General features: G+C 41.0%; 1 protein-coding gene across 2 annotated transcripts in view; it reads left to right on the top strand.

Moving 5' to 3' along the window:
* Positions 1-12,930, top strand: part of NETO1 (neuropilin and tolloid like 1) — a 79,976-nt gene extending 67,046 nt beyond the window's left edge. The window contains exons 8-11 of one of the 2 annotated variants that reach the window (XM_066353207.1): positions 6,620-6,733; positions 9,377-9,935; positions 10,937-11,011; positions 11,931-12,930. In XM_066353207.1, the coding sequence (XP_066209304.1) occupies positions 6,620-6,733; positions 9,377-9,935; positions 10,937-10,997 (734 nt within the window). In that variant the 3' untranslated portion in view covers positions 10,998-11,011; positions 11,931-12,930. The remainder of the gene's footprint in view (positions 1-6,619; positions 6,734-9,376; positions 9,936-10,936; positions 11,012-11,930) is intronic. The other variant, XM_066353208.1, reaches the window with a different exon arrangement.
* The last annotated feature ends 1,515 nt before the right edge of the window (positions 12,931-14,445 follow it).

The following is a 14,445-nucleotide window of genomic DNA, read 5'->3' on the forward strand; positions in this document are numbered from 1 at the left end:
TTTCTGGCTTCCTTAACGCTGTCCTTGACTGCTGTCTCTGAAAACGGGCACTGTGCATGTGTCATATGGAGAGAGAAGGAGAGAGAAGCAGACTGTCCTGAATTGTCAGTCTTTGGACTAGCAGAATCATAGGCCTGCGGGTGGTCCACACATTCTTGGCTCTAATCTATATTTACTGTAAGTGCTCCTTCTGGGAGCTGGCACATTCAACAATGAAACCAAATATAGCACCTTAAAGAGAACAGCATGTCTAACCTAACAACTCTCATCAATATGTTCCTCAGTCACGAAAACAAAGCCGGGCCACATGTCCAAATTTCAATAATAATCAGAGCACAGACTCCCCCCCCAAAGAGACATAGCACCCTCCTTCTTGTGATTTGAGTCACGTCTAATTGCACCCAGTGAATAAGTCATGCTGCTGACCCAAGGTAGACTTAATCACAGGATAAAAGGTGTAATAATTCCTCGCGCTCAAATAGTAGTGGTTGAGCATGATGTGGTTCACGCCCTGTGTCAAGAAGGAAAGTGTGTCTATCCCTGGAACATAATTTTCTCATGAAGGTAGTTCTTTCTCTTTTCTTAATATGTCTTTTTTGCCATGGTAAGAATATGCAATTTTAGCAGAAATATTGCGGTGAGGGGGCTAATGTGAGTGGCATTACACTGGAATTTGTGAATAGAATTTCTTGTATTATAAAAAGAGATGGAATTATATCTTATTCAATAACACTGGATACTTTGACTGATGACCAAGTCTCATTGGAACATAGAGTTTTGGAGGCAGGTATTGATTTTTTCCAAAAAAATAAACAGATGAAGAGAAGAAACACAAATCTATTTCTGGCCTTGAATCTGGTCATTTTTCAAATAAAATGTTATTTTTTTTTCTTATTGCATAACCTGGGGGCCAGTTTGAGTTAAGTAGATGACAGGGTAAATTTTCCCATTGCTTTTAGGAAGAACAAAGCAAAACTTTTATTTCAGGGTTATTTCTGATGACTAAACAGGTATTTTACTTTATTTTATTTTACATTTTCCTCTTTTGTGATTTGAACACTACTATTAAAGGTGGTGCTCAGTAGCAGGCGGCACATCCGTTGGATAATTCTAAGCTCTGTCCCCATCTCTCAGGTAATGAGAGCGTTGGACTCTAGGGCAACTAGCATACAACTAACTTTCTATGAATCAAAGTCTCCAAGCTGGCAGCAGCTGAGTGTAAGAGAGGATTGGACTCTAGGGCAACTAGCATACAACTAACTTTCCAAGCGCAGCAGCTGAGTGTAAGAGAGGGAGTGAAGGCTGTGCATGTTCTTGGGGGTGGGGGGCCTCCCTACACGGTGCTATGACCATTTCCGCTCCAACTAAAGATTGTGGAGATGGAGATTAAAAAACAGCAGATGTAGGAGACCAAAGACGTGTGTGTGTGTGTGTGTGTGTGTGTGTGTGTAAGCCTGTGTGTGCATGTAGATGAGTGTGTATATGAGGGTCAGTGTGTATGTGTGTGTGAGGCTGGGCACACACAGGTCTGGATGGGGGTAAACTTTTGACAAATGTCAAAATAAAGAAATTGAAAGAGAAGCTTTGGAGGGAAGCAAGAAGCTAGGAGCACGTGTGGAGAGATTTGGGGTGGGGGTAGGTGGGCTTTGGGGGGAAGGCCCTGACCTTAAGTCCTAAGCTGCTGTTTAGATAATGTGATGATTTTTAAAGGAAAAAAGGGTAAAGCATCACTTCTATTTCCAGATTTTTTTTTTTTTTTTATGAAACTCAATGTTCTTTGTCCTTGAACTAATCTACCAATGATAGTTTTATTAACCATAAAGCACAGGTTTTCACAGATCAATATTTCGGAGAGAAATCTGCCATTTTATTTCCATTTTGTTTTACTATTTTCTGAATAGTATTTCATGCATTTCTGCATTCAAAATGAAAAGGAGAGAGAGAGAAAAAAAATCACTCTAATAGTTACAACGAGCATTAGCGCCTTTGGCATTAAAATGACAACTATACGTTCAAAGCCTTTTAATTGCACAACTGGAACACCATTTATAACCCCATGATACAGTACTGAAGAATGATGCCACATTTTGATGAAACCTCTGACATGATAGCATATGGGTTGTACAATTCTTTATTAAAAATGTAAATAATGCGTCCTTTGTGTTGACTGTTGGGGCTGCCTTTCTTTCTCTTGTTTTCCCTTACCCAGTTCAGATATGTTCAAAACTTTTTCAGTCGTTTCTTACTAAAGTTTTTAGTTCTTATTAATCAGGACTGTATAGCTATAAACAATAACCCCATGCATTCCCGATTTAAGCATCCTGAGGGATTGAAACACTGTTGCACCAAAATATGGTGCACACTGCCACCAACTGGTATGAATGGGAACAGGCGAGGATTTAAAAACAAACAGCAGAAAGTGATGGTCTTGGGCACTGCCTGCATTAATCTGGATCCCGAGTATTGCTCCCTAGCTGCCATTTTATTACAAGGAAACCTAAACTTCGAGCTTCTTCCAGGTAACCTTTGGAAAGAAGGGGGCTGGTTTTTAAGAGGCAGTAGCGTTTGCTAGATGCATACTGAATTTCTAAGTAGAATGACAGTCCCTTGCAGCATGGCAGGATGTCACAGCCCTGACGGCTAATCCTCCCCCAAGGCACACACCTGCTGATGGGGCAGTTGGCATTCTTGGGTGCTCAGGTGCACAGCCCAACGTGGCCACAGTGATGCTCTCCTCCCTCAGCCTTACCAATCAAAGCGATCTGCTGAGTATTTATGAACAAGCCTAAACGTGTTAAAGCCGTACAAGAGATGGAAAAAAATACAAATTTTAGAAAGTCGTGCCCCTAGCCTTGAAGAACTCGCCAGAACGGTGATAAGCATCTACTGTCTACTAAGTGCTGAACTCTATTAAGAGTTACAATAGGAAAAAATTACTTTTCCGTTCGATTGGGGTGTTTCAAAACTGCAGGGACAATTCAGTGTGGCTCTGATGGGGACTGCTGAATGGGGAAGAGGCATTCAGGGACCCACTGAGAAAGGCAACGGCAGGTGAGCCCCGAGCTGGTGTCACCAGGCGAGTGCCGGCCTTGGTGGGAAGTACTGTGAGTGATCAGGGTGTCCCCGACCTCCTCGAAAGACCTGTGGGAGCGCAGCTTGATTTTAGAGGCAAAAAGGTGACATTTTATTTTATTTTGTTTTATTAGCAAGAGAGAAAAATGAGACTCATTCATAATCCATTGCATGTCTGGGTTTATACAAGGGACATATGCAGACACACAATATCGAAAAGATTCAGATTCCAAGAGGTGTTATTTCTGGTGTCTGTGAAACAAAGCTGGGTTTTGATCAAGGGCTGTAAGTTGTTGACATTTGTTTCTTAGCCTTTGCAAGGTTTGCTTCTCTGTTTTACTGTTGTTTATTTATTAATTTTGTTTATTTTTTTTTATAGAGAGAGGGATAGATAGGGACAGACAGACGGGAACAGAGAGAGATGAGAAGCATCAATCATCAGTTTTTCGTTGCGACACCTTAGCTGTTCATTGAATGCTTTCTCATATCTGCCTTGACCACGGGCCTTTAGCAGACCGAGCAATCCCTTGCTCAAGCCAGTGACCTTGGGTCCAAGCTGGTGAGCTTTTTGCTCAAACCAGATGAGCTCGCATTACTGTTGTTTAGCAAAGGTCAGGGGGAAAAGGTGAACGGTGCCTGGAATGATAATAATTTTTAAATGCGAGCGTGGTTCTAGTTAACTGGCACATTTGCATAATTATTTGATGTACAGAAGTGGGTCAGGATGCAACTTTTTGACAGTCCTGACTTACCTGTTACATCCCCGGTCCAGCCACCAACACTTAACAGCTGATACCGGGACCTTGGTAGTCTGTAAGACATTTTTCACGACTATAAAACAGCAGAATCCAGAACAAAACCACATTTGGAGAATTTGAAGTTCAAATCCTAGTGCTCTTACTGACGTACTATTGTATTTCACTCGATTATAGAACACAAAGTCATTTTTATAAATTAATTTTATGAACTAACCCATCCTATTTAATAGTAAGTATAATAATGTTTCCAACTCATTCTGTAAGGTCAATAAATATTTATGCCATTTTAAAGGTATTCTCACTTGGTGGGTAACAGTGCTTTTCAAAACAACTGCAATTTATTAGCTGATGTGTCTTTTGTAAGTTTTTTACTAAAGCCTTTTACAGCCGCTCCGATCAATTTGCAGAAAACTCCTCTTTTTCTTGCAGACGTTTTGACAACACTCATTATCCACTAAACAGACCATACCAGTTCTGCAACAGCAATTATGGTTGACTACAGAAGTTTAGTTTCTTCCGAAACAGCAGATTTTTGCCACAATATATTGGGTCATTAAATTTTACATTGTAAAAGGTTTATCCACTGCTTAACAAGCCACTAGCCCGATAAAATGTTAAGCGGAATACCAGATGAACATTTTCTACTCCTGAATCTTTTTTTATTCTTCTTTTACAAGATAACTATCACATCTTTTTAGTCCATAACCAAGGACCTGAAGTCACACCAGGCAGAGGGAAGAAGAGACTTTGCTCTTCTGGGAAGTGGAGCAGGGGGCAAGGAGAGCGAGGACCGCGGCACAGAGGCGGAGGCGCGGGGTTTGCTTTGCTGCATTTGGCCAGATGTTTGTTTCTCTACTATTTATTTTCCAAGGCTTCAGTGTTTAGGTTTCTTCTTTTTTTTTTAAAGAATTTCTCTAAGAGTGTGAAAATATACTAATTTATCTTATGCAAAGTATTTGACCGTTTTGATTACTATAGCAAACACAGCCGTGAACAGTGTGGGGTTGGTGTTAACCGCCTCCCGACCCCCCCACCCCCACTATTGACTTCCCCCAAAATTCATTTGTTGTGGACTGGGAGCCTCACCCCTAACATCAACAGTGATAGATACATATTTACTATGTTAAGTGTATTATAGACTGTTTTCTTACAACGAAGTAAGCCTAGGGAAAAGAAAACATTACTAAGAAAATTACAAGAGAAAATACATTTACAGTATTTATTTAAAGAAATGAAAACAACTCAGTGCGCCTGGGCCTGTGCAGTTCACACGCATGTGGTTCAAAGGTCAGTGTCCATTTAAAGATGGCAACTTTCTAAAATACCTACACTGTATAGTTTGAAGGTGAAAAATTCTTTACAACTGCCATGTCTAGATAATATTGATGGTTAATGCCCTTTGCTGATGGATTAACTGCTGTAAATTATGTGTTGTATCAAATATGTGTTGTATCTACTATTTCTAGAACATCTATCCTGAGAAGGTCACAGAACTATTACTGAAAAAGATAAACACTAAAGTTACATTGTGGGGATGATTACAAAGGACGAAACAGAAGTTAGCTTTTTTTTTTTTTTTCTTTTTTACAGAGACAGAGAGAGAGTCAGAGAGAGGGATAGATAGGGACAGACAGACAGGAACGGAGAGAGGTGAGAAGCATCAATCATTAGATTTTTGTTGTGACACCTTAGTTGTTCACTGATAGCTTTCTCATATGTGCCTTGACCGTGGGGCTACAGCAGACCGAGTAACTCCTTGCTTGAGCCAGCGACCTTGGGTACAAGCTGGTGAGCTTTGCTCAAACCAGATGAGCCCGCGCTCAAGCTGGTGACCTCGGGGTCTCGAACGTGGGTCCTCCGCATCCCAGTCCGACGCTCTATCCACTGCGCCACTGCCTGGTCAGGCCAGAAGTTAGCTTTAAAGCATGGCGTGTATACTATCATCCCTAATGCAGTACTACCCTAGAAATGGATCCTATGATGCTAATAATGGAAGAAATGCGTTTCCAGCACTGAAGTCATAGCTAACATTTTTTCTTTGCTGTATTAAACTCTTCACTATTTATCATATTTATGTAGCTGAATTTTCCTATTGATCTACACTTTCTTCGAGTCACCTCCAGCACCCTCACTGTGCATGGTAATCTTGGAATCATGGACCATGGTGCCTGAAGTTACTGGAACATGTGAAATCCGTGCCACGTAGGCGGATTCCACCACCATATATATATGTTGATAGTTGATGGGAATAATATATCTTTGCTTGTGTTGGTCAGGATTAACTTTCTCCTGTTCTAAATTTCCATGACACTCTGTTCTTCTTTTTTTTCCCCATATGCTTAAATAGTGATATAGGGTTGTGTCTATTATATAACTTTTTCATCAGTATTTTATAAGCCTTTACTTTTCAAAATTATGTCCATATTTCAGTGGAGACCTATTGCTCAGTACTGCTAAGTATATACAGATATACTGTAAAACACAATGTTATGTATGAAGTAGGTACTTAAGTTTTGTTGAGTGCAACAAGTTAAAAAAAAAAAAGAAAGAAATTGTATGGAAAATAGACTTTGTTTTTATGATGGAGAAACCCTGTGCTTGTTTTATAAGCTAGCCATGTCCAGAGGTACTAGCATTATGGCCACACCTCTGAGGGTGGACTTTCGGATCATTTGTCTCAGGTAGATGGCAAATTGTCCTCGTGATCTGGTTGCTTTTCGATTGGCAGTGGGGGTGGTTTCCCACTGAGTGTCGGTTGTAACCCCTTGTCTCCCTCTTCCTGCTGTTAGCTCCCTGTGAAGGCAACACGTTCTTCTGCCACAGTAACATGTGCATCAACAACACGCTCGTGTGCAACGGACTCCAGAACTGTGTGTACCCGTGGGACGAAAACCATTGTAAAGGTGAGGACCAGTCCTTGAAACAGGTGGAGTCCCCCTGTCTGTCCGGAGGTGGGAAGGACGTGTATAGCCATGTCATATGCAGCAGTAGACACTCTTAGAAACAGAACATTGGGCATGTTCTAATCGATTGGGAGGCTTTGTTCTTTGTCATTTTGGGGCATGATCACCAGAAGTCTCGAATGCTCAGTGAGGCACCTGTGTATGAAACCTGCAGGGCCCTGGAGCGGCAAGGAGCATCCTGTGAGACCTGGGCCCTTCATCTGGAGGGCACCTGCCATTGTTCCAGTTTGTCGTCCTTGCCCGTGCTGCATTGAAGCACGTTTCTACTTCTAGTGACTTCCAGACACTGAATCTCAACTTCAGTGTGGGGCACCTGAAGGCTTGTCTTTCTTTCCAATGACAATAGCTCCCAAATCCCCTTTCCCTCCTCCGGCTGGTGCCTGAAGCTCTGTTTCTGTTGATGGCAGTCCTTGGTTTGATTTTAAATGTTGCATATTTTTGTGATGTTCAAAGTGCCAGGCATACTCCTTTATTCGGATGCAGCATTAACCAGCTTGCAAAGGAAAAGAAACAGGCCGGTAGCTTGTTCGTGCTCCAAGTCTAGTGGTATCTGTGAATGTGCCTTCTGTAGGGTAGGAGCAGAGAGACATGAGCAGCTGTGGTCTGCATGGTCGGCAAGAAAGGCAGGTCTGGGGTCAGCTTTTTTCCTTTTTTCCTTTTTTTTTTTTTTTTTTTTTTTTTTTTGTATTTTTCTGAAGTTAGAAGTGAAGATGCAGAGGGACAGACTCCCGCATGTGCCCGACCGGGATCCACCCGGCGTGCCCACCAGGGGGCGATGTTCTGCCCATCTGGGCTGTTGCTTCGCTGCAATTGAAGCCATTCTAGAGCCTGAGGCAGAGGCCATGGAGCCGTCCTCAGTGCCGGGGCCAACTTTGCTCCATTGAAGCCTTGGCTATGGGAGGGGAAGAGAGAGATAGAGAGAAAGGAGAGGGGAAAGGCTGGAGAAGCAGATGGGCACCTCTCCTGTGTTTCCTGGCAGGGAATCGAACCCTGGACTTCCACATGCTGGGCAATGCTCTACTGCTGAGCCAACTGGCCAGGGCCTGGGGTCAGCTATTTGACGGGGGTGGGGGGGTGGGAGGGGATACAGCGATGACATGTTCCAGGGAACCACTTTAGAATGGACGGAAAAGCCTGACCTGTGGTGGCACGGTGGATAAAGCGTCGACCTGGAAATGCTGAGGTCGCCGGTTCGAAACCCTGGGCTTGCCTGGTCAAGGCACATATGGGAGTTGATGCTTCCAGCTCCTCCCCACCTTCTCTCTCTGTCTCTCTCTCCTCTCTCTCTCCCTCTCTGTCTCTCTCTCTCCCTTTCTCTCTCTTCTCTAAAATGAATAAATAAAATTAAAAAAAAAAAAAAAAGAATGGACGGAAAATTGTTTTGTGAAGTCTCTTCATCCAGCAGGGGCATTCCCATTGTCTGTGAGACTTCGTAACATTGCCACACTCGGCTGCAAATACAGAAGCTCTCTCTAGGGAGAGCTGCAGAGTCCTGTGTTCTTGTGGGCTGACTCTCTTCCCGGGCAGAACATCTGCACCACGACTCTGGAATGAGGGGGACAGGGACAGTGACTCCTCTCTTGGAGCAACACCCTGCTTTATGAATAGGGTGCTGGGCAAGGGTGGTAGCCTCTGGCCTTCTTTACTGGCCTTTCCAGATGGTTCTACCCTATTGGCGAGCTGGCTGGTGTCCTGTCATCTCAGCCCTATGCACTTGGATCTGAGCCTCTGGGCCCCCAGGGGGCTGGGGCAAGAGAGAAGCCCCAAACCCCACAGCCGTCCCTCCCTGAAATGGAGCTTCTGCAATGAGGGTGGGGTGAGGAAAGCTGGTGCCCACCCCCACCCCGCACCATAGGGGGCGGTGCTGCACCCTCATTGGGAGCCATGGGGAGAGGAGAGGAAGCCCAGTCTTGTCTGATTCTCCCAGGACAGAGCTTTGGTCTTGAGGACCTGGGGGCTGCAGGAGCCTAAATGCCACAGGCTCTCACTGACCTTAAAGAAATCGAGGCTATATATATACATATTACACACACACATTACCAATTATGGTTGTTTCACTAGGGAAACGGCCCACAGACACCTTCATGCCACCATTGCAGAAATGTCTGTCTTGAAGTTTCATTACCTTTGGGTTAAGATGATTGTTATAGCTTTGACCTCAGTTACCCACGTCAGGAATAACCTGACAAAGATACAGCTGCAGTCACGTTTCCAATGCTTGAGCTTGGAGGTTTCCTTATGCCTTTGAGGAAAAGAAATTCACTGCTTTTAAAATGAAGAGATCATTTCCAAATGTCACTCAAGAGGGTCTCATGAGACCTTCTCCCTGCATGTATCTACACTTAAAGCAGGGACGTTGGGCTGAAGCGAGAAGGAGGGGTCCCTGTGGAAAGGCACAGTTCTTGTTTATTTATAAAGATCAGTTTATTTATAAAGATCAGCACTTTAAATGTCTCTAGTATTGAAATATCCTGGGCTCAACCTCTCTCGTCTAGCAGTTTCCCGTAGACGCTGGGACTCCCACACTAACGCGTGTTGGGTTCTGTCTTGTCTCCTTTGTTGTTTTCCGCTCTTGACCCTCAGAAAAGAGGAAAGCCAGCCTGCTGGACCAGCTGACCAACACCAGCGGGACGGTCATCGGCGTGACTTCCTGCATTGTCATCATCCTCATCATCATTTCTGTCATTGTGCAGATCAAACAGCCTCGTAAAAAATATGTCCAAAGGAAACCGGACTTTGACCAGACAGTTTTCCAGGAGGTGTTCGAGCCCCCGCACTACGAGCTGTGCACCCTGCGGGGGCCGGGAGCCACAGCAGACTTTGTCGACGTGGCCGAGGACTTTGACAACTACCACAAACTGCGGAGGTCCTCGTCCAAATGCATTCACGACCATCACTGTGGATCCCAGCTGTCCAGCGTCAAGGGCAGCCGCAGCAACCTCAGCACAAGGGACGCGTCTGTCCTGACGGAGCTGCCCCCCCAGCCCGTGAAGCCCCTCCTCCCGCCCACCAACAGGAGAAACATCCTCGTCATGAAACACAGCTACTCCCAGGACGCCGCCGACGCCTGCGACATCGACGAGATCGAGGAGGTGCCCACCACCAGTCACCGGCTGTCCCGGCACGACAAAGCCGTCCAGCGGTCAGTATCCGTAGGTTTTTTGATGAGAGCTAGAAGCTGAGGACTGAGATGCTTCCAGAATATTATTGAGTTCTGGTTTTTTTTCTTGTTTTGTTTTGTTTTGATTTTTCAGTTTCTCTTCTGAGTCATGATTTCAACCAGTGTCTCCACGTTTTCCACTTCTTTCTCCTTTTCCGTGTTGTCCATACTCTTCTGAAATCCCATACCGTATGTGTGCAGGCATGTGTGTGTGTGAGCACACACAGACCAAAGACATTTTATTTATTTTCTATGTATAGAACATTTGTTTCTATAAAAAATTAGGTTTTAGTTCATATTACAAATTTACATTGCTAATCTGCTTCCACGAATGTTGTCCTAATCCACATGTATTCAATATATTTTTTTAGTATAGGAAATCATACTTGAAAATAATTGCCTTACTGAGATGGTTAACCCATCTTATTGAATAATTTTAATATAGAAATAGCATATATTGCAATCTACTGTATTATATTTTTGGTATGAAAATGAAAATACTTTTTTTCATGTATCACATAATACTTGTATTACAAATTGCATAGGCTAGCATGATATGCTAAAATATTAATATTGATATTTAAATGTAGGAAGGATTCATAGAAACATTTGGTTTATTTTTTTAAATATAAAGACTATGGTCTGGATTGTATTATTAGTCCTAAAATGAATAAAAAATTTTGGAGAAAGAAAATTTAAATTTAGGGGAAAATTATTTTAATTCCCCAAAGCCCCAAAGTTTATGTTTTCTTTTGCATGTTTATTAGTATTTGTCTTGTTTTAATGTATAGACTTTCTTCATTCCTCATACATTTTCAAAACCTAAAATATTTTAGTTGCTTTAATATTTTTGCATGCTGATGGCAAAATCAATTTTCATAGTTATATGAATTTTTAGAAATGCTTTTAAGTAAGTATTTGTGTGCATACTTATTTTTTGTGCAAACATTACTTTGTTGAGTGAAATAGCCATAACATTCCAGGTTCTGCCTCATTGGGTCTCTAAGCAAACATGAATCTGAATACAACACAACTAGGGTCTAAAAAGAAAATTCAAGGTAAGCAAATGCCCTTGGTTTCTCCTGCTTTGTTATATCTTGTTTTGTTTTGTTTTGTTCTGTTGCCAATGTCTTGTAGTTTTTTGGGGGAATGGGCTATTTATTCATTCTTTCTTGAGATATATGTTTTATAGCATTTCATAGTTAGGAATGGAATGGATTCAATGCTGATTGGAGGGATGGTTCTTAGTACATTATATTTAAAATAAATATGAATAGTCTTGCCATCAAGCATTGTACTGCAATGTTATTGAAAAGGATGTTCAATTAAGATAGATTTTACATATTTTAAGGTAAAGATAACAAAATTAGCTACCTCTTCCAAGAGCTACCAGAAAAAAAACCCTGAAGTTTTCCTGATTCAAAAATTGAGAATTGTCTCAATATAACTCAAGTCATCTATAAATTTTACAATAATTTTATTGATAATAATTTTATTGATTATAAAATTATTATTGATAATTTTATTGATAATAATTTTATTGATGTAATTTGGCGATATTTTACTCCAAATCCATACACTAAGAATTTGGTGGTACTTATACAATTTGTGCACTCTTATTTTTGCATGAATATATAGTTTACTTTTTATCAAAGTTAAATGCAGCATGTTATGTTGAATGCTTGACAGTGTAAAATGTTTCAGAAATACCAGTTGTCTATGTGTGCATCTAATTTGTCATCGAGTACCATAATGGCTTTACTTTTAGCATTGATAGTCTCTATCTATGCAATATATTAGAATGATTGGTCTCCAATAAAATTTGCTTGACAGTTAATCTCTTAAAAACTCTTCAGCCCTGTCAACTATTCTTGAAGTAGGTGAATGCATTTCCACTTGGTAGATTACTTTGATAAATTGGTGTATTAATGTGTCTTTTTCATGGGAGAAAATGTCTTAACTGTGTTTTATTTTCAGAGAAGAACTGTTTATAGAAACATGGGGACTGTGAAAAGAAAATTCTATAGTGAATTGTGAAAAAGTGGACGTATTTCTAAATCCATTCCACTGCCTTTATCCAAACTTAAGAATCACAAATCTTTGTTATTTCTTCGACAAGACATCCCCGCTGCACAATGATGTGTTCATTTCGTAATTTGGTTGCTGGCCACCAAGTGCTCCTTAGTATTTAAATACACTTTGAGATTTACTGGAAACTTGAAGAAGAAATTAGTTCCTGACTCAGACTATCCCAACTTTTTTTTGTTACCAGTTCACGACCACCTCGTGTCTGTGTTGTTCTGTGTTTCTGTGAGATAATTGTACATTGTGTGATCTGTGAACAAAACACGACCTGGGACGAACTTTGTGTTACATGTACATTGTTTTCATTATATAGACTGCTTGAGAACAGTGCATCCCTGAGTGCTTTCGAACACGCTACAGTGGAGAGTGGACCATGGCAGCAGCAGCTAGAGACTTTCTGGACTGACTGCACCTCTGTTGTATTCTAAGTGCGGCCAAAAGTAATGAGTAAAATAACCAGATGGCAATAAGAAAACTCACTTTTTGGTATTTCCTCTGTACCCCCAATTTCCTCTTTTCTTTATATATCAGAGGAAAATACCCAGTTTCAGAAACAGTTTTTTTGAAATTGGGTATTTTACCATTTATATCCTTCAATAGCAATGTTTTGATTTTTTGTTTTTTTGTTTTTGATTAAGCATTTAGCAATAGGACTGAATTGACAGTTTGAGAACATTTCCTGCATGTCTGTTCTGGATATTTCGGTTGGAAAAGGAAAATATCCTTTTTCTTAGACACATTGTAAAAAAGCATGCATTCTCCAATCTTGCTGTTTCCCTTCCATTTCTTTGTACCATCTGCTTGCTACTTGTAACTTTTTATATAAAGATATATATAAAAATGTATAATAATTTCCTAACTTGAGTTAAGAGACATGCTTTCTTCTATTAGAGTGATACAACACTGACTTAAATGCTTTATATTCATTCTTTCCACACTTGGGCTCCAGGATGTCCCCAGCAGTGAGGCTGAAGTCTCCAAAATTTTAGGGACTATGTTCTTATTTTAGAATAGGAAAGTCTTTTTTTTTTTAATGATTTAAAACCACAGATCATTTTATGAGCTAAATTACATCATTCTGAGTTATTCTTATACTAAGGCACACATATGCTACCTGAAATCTTACTGATTGAGATGTGTGGAAATTTAAAGTAAAATCACTTCATATATTTCATTGCCATTGAGTTACGTACACACTCTAGCAAGTTTGAATTAGTGATTGAGTACATCTTAAATATTGAATGTGTATTCTTAGTAAATAAATTTAAAAGGAAAAACAGAATTACTCTATAACTCTGCTTACAAACACTTCCAAGGCTGCTGACTAAATATAGGATCCTGTCCTTCAAGCAGCAAATAAGTCTGGTCTATCATCATTTAAATGTTGTAACTCAAGCAGATTTTACAAACCCAGTAGGTGGATGACTCTCATATATTCTGTTAGGGATTCACTTTCATATGCCATAAAAACTAATACATGAAAAAGAAAAGAAAATTTTAGCAATAGAAAAATTAAAGAAGTATCATAACAAATAGTATATATATATTCCAGATAGTATATATATATTTTTAAAAAATGTCAATCTCTAAAATAGTCATTCCTGAGAATTTGATAAGCTGGTGAATAGAAAAAAAAATTGAACACAATAAAGATATAATTTTTTTTATTTTGCTGTGTATTTTTATACACATAGCTTATGTTAAAACATAGCCTTTTTTTTAACTGACTTGACGAGTTGATCATCACAACCACTTTTCTGCCCTTTAGTTCAAAGTGAATGCATCCAGAGGTTATTTTTTGAAGTGACTAGCCCTAGTTTATATTACTTTATTTAGAAGGCTTCATAGGGCTCTCTACATTTTAAACACATAATCGCAGAAAAATATGATATACCTGCCAAGACCCTTTGTCAACAGCAAAACAGGCAGGAATATAAACTAGGTGAATGCCTTACAACTACCTGCCCTGCTGTAGCCCCACAGTCCTTCCGTTTTCTACAGTTTCTTCCTAAGGACGCAGTTCTTCCAACTTGCTGGTTCAACACTTCTAGGGAAAAGGGCTGTGTTGGGTTTGCTCGTGGGTTTAGTGGCTGCAAGCACTTTGCCCGATTGGTGTGTGGGCGTGTGGCAGTAGCACATATGTGTGGTCTGTGTGAGGCTGCAGGTGCTTGCCCTGGGCCGCGATTCTCCCAGATCGCTCTCCTCTCCTGCCCTTCACTGCAAAAGGCAGATTTTCCTTTGTGTATTAGCTCTTCTCCTTTTGTTGTGTATTTGCTCCCCTGTCTCTGCGAGCCTCCCATAGACGGGAATGGCACCATGCTTTCTGCTCCGCAGTTCCTGTGCCGTCTGCCTGAATCCAGTGCGGACCTGCATGGCTACACCCAGCCTTACAATGCTTAAAACAGAT

Source organism: Saccopteryx leptura, chromosome 11, assembly GCF_036850995.1.
Source record: "Saccopteryx leptura isolate mSacLep1 chromosome 11, mSacLep1_pri_phased_curated, whole genome shotgun sequence".
In the NCBI taxonomy this organism is placed as follows: Eukaryota; Metazoa; Chordata; class Mammalia; order Chiroptera; family Emballonuridae; genus Saccopteryx; species Saccopteryx leptura.